This window comes from Humulus lupulus, chromosome 3 (assembly GCF_963169125.1).
Source record: "Humulus lupulus chromosome 3, drHumLupu1.1, whole genome shotgun sequence".
Lineage (NCBI taxonomy): Eukaryota > Viridiplantae > Streptophyta > Magnoliopsida > Rosales > Cannabaceae > Humulus > Humulus lupulus.
Genome location: NC_084795.1, coordinates 267,980,397 through 267,986,435, shown reverse-complemented (window position 1 = coordinate 267,986,435; position 6,039 = coordinate 267,980,397). Strand labels below are relative to the sequence as shown.

At 32.6% G+C, this 6,039-nt stretch overlaps 1 protein-coding gene across 1 annotated transcript; it reads right to left on the bottom strand.

The window, feature by feature from the left end:
* Positions 1–1,173: 1,173 nt before the first annotated feature.
* Positions 1,174–5,183, bottom strand: LOC133824115 (protein S-acyltransferase 11). Its single transcript, XM_062256981.1, has 4 exons — positions 4,958–5,183; positions 4,075–4,297; positions 2,955–3,253; positions 1,174–1,854 (listed from the first exon to the last, which is right to left on the bottom strand). The coding sequence occupies exons 1-4, from the start codon at positions 4,973–4,975 to the stop codon at positions 1,375–1,377; spliced, it is 1,020 nt and encodes a 339-aa protein (XP_062112965.1). The 5' UTR covers positions 4,976–5,183; the 3' UTR covers positions 1,174–1,374.
* Positions 5,184–6,039: the final 856 nt, after the last annotated feature.

Genomic DNA, 6,039 nt, shown 5'->3' with positions numbered 1-6,039 from the left:
TTTATATGTGGGACATGGTAGACAACTTTTGGAGCTGCTTACCAAAATTGATGTGGATGGGAGAGAAAATAAAAAAATATATATTTTAAGGTGAGTTTTGTAGTTTTGGCAACCAATGTGGTTGCTAGCATTGGAGATACTCAATGACACCTTATTACCAAGTTCTGGTCATGTGTTATTGTAAAGATAAAGATTTTGAATAAGGGCGAGTGATATAAAGATCGAGATTTGGATATGAGTGATACAAGTGTTGTATAATTTATACTCAAACTTGTAAAGAATTAGTATCATTGTTGAACACCTTTACGATGTGTTTGGTAGAGAAGAAGGGAAAATATAAAAAAAAAAATACAAAGGAAAGAAAAGAAAAATATTTTTCTTCTATGTTGTTATGAAAAAATTACTATTTTATTTATATAATTTTAATTTTAACAATTAGTAGTGAAGGTAACTTGGTAATTTACAAAGATATTTTTTTTTTTGTATATTTCTATTTTCTGATTTTCTCTCCACTTTTGGAAAGAAAGATTTGGGTGGATTCCACCTCTATTGTCTTCTCTTCACTTGTCTTCCATCCATTTTTCTCTCCTCCCAAACAAACTTATTTTAACTTTCTCCACTATTCTCTCTTCAATTTTCATTCCTCTCACTTTTTCACTATACCAAACATAGTGTTAAAAACCAGCTTATTAAAGTTGACATCAGGAGCCAAGGGTCAAAACATTCGATGAGTGATGTTAGTGTTTATGTCTGATTTGAGTGCATGACATTTATCTTTTCTGGCTTCACTCATTTGTTAGTATTCTCTGCCATAGTGATACGCCCATGTTAAAATTACTCTTTCATAACTCAACAACATCCTGAGAGACTGGTCTTGATATTTTTGATTCCTAATATGAACTCATGTGCATAATACAAAGTAAATGGATTTGCTATGTTCCTTAAAATGAGAAATGTAGTTCTCCTCCCATTATTCATTATTTTTTTCTTTTTCTTTTGGGTCCTCAGTTTGTTCTTTCTTCTTAGTCATGTCATTCCTTTTGTTCTCTCCTATTCATGTTCTTACTTCATATCTGTTTGATGTTTTTTCCAACTTCTTGGCTAAATAATAAAGCAAATGCATTACTTAACCCAACAACTCAAGTCCAGGGTAACATTAAAAAGTACCTGAACTCCTCAAAAGTAATGTTCTTTCTTTTTTTTTTCTTTTTTTGCCCTTCTCATTTATATGTTCTGTAGAACTAAATCAAATGCTACAGTTAAAACAATGTACACCTCAGTGTCCAGTATACATAAGAAAGAAAGATTTGCAAGCATGGTTTCAATCAGCCCCTTTGAAAGATAGCACAATTTCGAGTTACATACAAATGGCTTTCACTTCTTCTTGAGTATCTTCTTTCGAAAATTCGGTAAGATTCTTGATAAGGAATAAGGGAAACCGAAGAAACGCGAGATATTTTGGCAACCTTTCTCTCCAACATCGTTGTTTTCATGCGAATTTAAACTGCTCAAGTAGGTCTTCCCCTCGTAAATATAACAGAGTTGCTGCCATAGAAGAATGCTCAACCCTATCTCCACAGAAACACTCGAAACAAAAAGATATACAAGAACGAGCCCTCTGGCAGAAAGCAGCGCTGCAGATCTTAACAAAGCAAATATGATCTCTTTGAGAGCTCTAGAAGCCATATTGCTGCTATAGCCATGAATGCGGCCTAAGGCTCTATATGATAATGGTGGCCAGACATAAAGACCTGCATACGTAGACATGAAAGTGACGTAGATCATACTGATGACAGCTGAAATGAGGAAGGCAATGAAGTACCGGTGATTCGCTGCACCAACGCAATTCCCTATCTGCATGATGGTCATCGAGCACAAGTTACATGAGACAAATGTTGTAAGAGTTTCACCAAGATTTTACTCAGATAATTGAGACTAGATTCACAAAGTTAACAATGACTTAAATTACAAAGGAAGTAGGAATACAGGACATTATGAATTTGTGAGCAGGCCTGTTAGTGTTAGACAAATTCTAAAACTACAACAGATCAAAGTGCCACAAGGTTGTACAAAAGAAAAAAGAAAAGTAAATCTCAACTGGGGTTTTAAATCTTAATGTAAACTGCACCTGGTCCACCTGTATCTTACGGACTTATATTATCCCTGTCAAAACTGAGTTTTCAACTTTTGGTTATAGTATTGATGCAGAGTACTAAATAGATAATTATAATTTATATCATTTTTAGAATGTCAACATTGTTTTAACCATGTGTTACCTGAACTAAATATCATTATGGCCAACCTGATATTGATCTCAAGTCAATTGCTGAAATTAACACCACGTTGGCCACTATTACAATCCATCTTTACTAAAGATTCCCAAGAAATTAGGAATCTTACCTACGACATAAAGCATAACTTGGAAAACCTAAGGAGTGTCGTGACAAAAAGTTCAGAACTATTTGATCTAGACTGTCAGTGACAACCATGTTGAGGAAAATATAGTTCCATCTTTATAATTTCTTCAACTTTCAACTCGCCCTAGTCAGATTTTTCAAACACGAGGGAATGATGCAGAATATGTAAGAGATAATTAGATATTTATATTTATTATTATTGAGTTCTATTTTAATATAAGCACTAGAGTTAGTGTGTTCTAAATTCCTAGAATTAGTTTTCTAGTTGATTTAGGATTTGTCATTTGCCTAGCTTTTGAAGGTGTTTCCAAATCAGTAGAGATTGGGGAAGTTTCTTGCATTAATTTGTTCTAGCTTTCTGTTAATCGTTATTTATTGTCGTTTTGTTTGCTTTATTATATTTATAGTTGTATGGGAGTGCACTTATTATATTTATAGCTGTATGGGAGTGCACTGAGATCCTGATCTCATTTCTTTGTATTTTTCACAATTATAATACAAGCTTCTTTCTTTCTTTTTTTAGGAGTGAATACTTACAAATGGACAGTGATGATCCATGTCTAGTATGCACTTTCCACAAGAACGACAATGGTGAGCTCTAGGTGACTTTGGCTTTGAGCAGTAGAGACAGAATGTATAATTCTCAAGGTGATCTTTCCCCACAGTAGGGTAGCTTCCCCATAATACCATTGGAGGTGTGCCAGCACAGCCAAATGCCGCACAGCATAATGTATAAATAGTAGTTACAGAAAGGATTGAGGTAATGATTGAATGGAATATACCACAAGAATAGCTGATGGAGAAAACAGCAGGGTATACTGCCCACACCCCACCACCTGCATTTCAAGAATATAGATCAGAGGTCATAAGAGAACCAAAAAACAGAATTAAAAAAAACATGGGAATGCAACAACAGTACATTATCGTACAGGGAGACAATGCTGTCAGTACAAAACTTTGGGATAAGTAAAACAAAGTTTCAGAATCCCCAAGGAACTATAAATTTCAATCACCATGGAAGAGAGAGACTGTGAGAGAGCTGGTTTCAAGGCTAATTCTTATAAACTAATCAATAGGAAAGATCCAACTACTAAGAACATATTTGAAACTAAGTGCAAATATAGCAAGAAAATGACTGCAGTCAAATTACAACACATAAAGGAAAGGGCAAACAAGAGTTTTGGTCAAAATGATGATATCTTTTACACTATTTTCCATTTGGAAAAATTTCCCTTCCTAAAGGCGCTGATAGCCTTGTAAATTCAAAAAAACCTCTGTAAACTCAACAAGCTGCATATGGAGAAAAAGAAATGCCAACATTTTTTAATTATCAATTAAGTTTCATATGGTTTCAGAGATAATTTATAGAAACTATACATGTTTCTATTGTTGCTTTCTAGTTTCATTGTGTTTGTAGGGTTACTTGAACTATCCTTTAAAGTTCTTTTCCAATAATAGCTTGTCTCTTAATATAAAACCAAATGGGAAAACATAAAGGTGAAGGTCAAATTTATCATTATACAATAATGGCAAGAGGAAATTACAAAATACAACACAATACATAGGAGCCAAAGAGGTGTGTGTGTGTGTGTGAAGAGAAAGGGGAGGAGGAAGGAAAGAAAAATGTAATAATGATAATAAATTTTCAACTACCTACATATAATAAAGGTCATAAACACGAGGAGGACACAAACAAAGCAACGATCTCGCCATCGCCTCAACAGAAGGTACTCGCTGTCACGTTTCCGTGCATTCTGATTTGTTACAGCTCCACACCATCCACACTTGAAAATAGGTGAGTGACATGGAATTAGAAGCCGCAACCCACAACCCCAACAAATTACCTCAGAGTTTTCATTGATTGGGGTTATACAATGCTCCTACATTATTTCACCCTTACAAAACATGAGCATCATGGAAACCAAAAGGTTTTGCAAGAAACGAAATAAGTACATACAAGATAACTAAAATCCCACTCATCGAAATTACTTATATTCAATTCAACCAGAAAAAAAAAACTCAATAAACTCAAATTGTCCTAGTTGAGTATCCACTATTAATTCAAATTAGTGATCTTTAAGCTCAAAAGGCAAACAATTAAAGCAAGCAATACCAACCCTTTTGATTAATATGATTATGCTACAAACTAAGTTTCCATTGTCCCCACAAAATTGGGTCCCCTTACGAAATTGCATATGGTTTAAAGACTGGGCAACCAATCTATTCACACCATGTCCATGTAAAATCACATAATGAATTTAAGACTTTTTTTCATTTTTTTTTATAAAGAAAAGACTCAGCAACACTACCTGTTAAAGATTAAAGAATAAAAATAAAAACACGAAAAATCACCTAAATAAAAAAAAATCCTCTCTGAAATTAATCATCATTTAGAATAAGCTTTAAAGGAAAGATAACAAGAGCAAGGAGTGTTAATTAAAGAAAATGCTATCCTTTTACATACGAAGAAAGAAACCCATAAAATTAAATAGAAAGAAAGAAAGAAAGACAGAGGAGGCGAAGGAGATGAAAAACCCAACCTGGAGCAAGTCCGCCATGAATGATGAATGGGTTTGTATATTGAAGCGGAGCTAGCAGGGGAACATATCTGATAAGGCTGTGCTGGGGCTGGGATGGAGTTGTACTTGTACAATAAAGACGGAACCAGAAGAAGTAGAACCGGAAAAAGATGGTTTCATTTCAAGTTTCAACTTTGATTCGAAGCCGGACAGGACTACCTATTCCAAAACTCCCAACTTTAAAGTCAAACGTATATGTTACCAACCAATATTATATATCAACTATTAATTTTACCTAAAAAGAAAAAGTAACTAATAATTTTACCTATTTTTTTATCTTTATATATTATATTCTTATATATTATAAAGGTAAATTTCCGTTAAAGTACTCAAATTTTCATTTTTTTCTACATTTAAATACTATTTTTTTTTTCATTCGGTTTAAATCTGAAATGGTCACGTGTCAGCTAACATTCGGTCCACATTTTCATACTTTTACCATCAAAAAAATAAAATTTTAGTATTTAGTCATAAGAAAAGACAAAGTTCACATATTTGAGTGTCAGAGAGATAATTTTAGTGAGTTTGGGTATACTGATCACAAAAATACAAAATTAATGTAAAAGTGGAACACTGCAAAAATATTAGATATTTTCACAAATTTCTCTTTAATTATATGTTATATATAATATATGAAAAAAATCGAATGTTAATAATAATTTTCTAAAAATAAAAATCTAAGTTTAAAAATCTAAGGGTCTGATTGGTTCGCGATTAGAAAACTGTATTTTTGAAAAGTGAGATTCTGAAATGAAAATCTGAATTTAGTGACTGAAAATATGTTTCTGAAAATGTGATTGGTTCAATATCAGTAAACTGTTTTTGAGTTTTAAAAAACTGAATCTGTGATTGAGATTAAATTTGAAAATATAACAGAAATTGAATACGTGATTGGTTTAGCTGGAAGTAAAATTTAATTATATTGATAAATTAAAATTTAATAATAGTGCATTAATTAAATTCATAACAATATTGCATTGTCATTGACTTTGATTTTTTTTATATTAAAGTTATATTTTTTTAGGACATGATTGATTAGTGAT

Coding starts and splice junctions, on each gene's coding strand:
- LOC133824115 (XM_062256981.1), bottom strand. Junction 3,254..4,074: donor GTTTATGACCTTTATTATAT/GTAGGTAGTTGA, acceptor CTTGAAATGCAG/GTGGTGGGGTGTGGGCAGTA. Junction 1,855..2,954: donor TGGATCATCACTGTCCATTT/GTAAGTATTCAC, acceptor ACCATCATGCAG/ATAGGGAATTGCGTTGGTGC.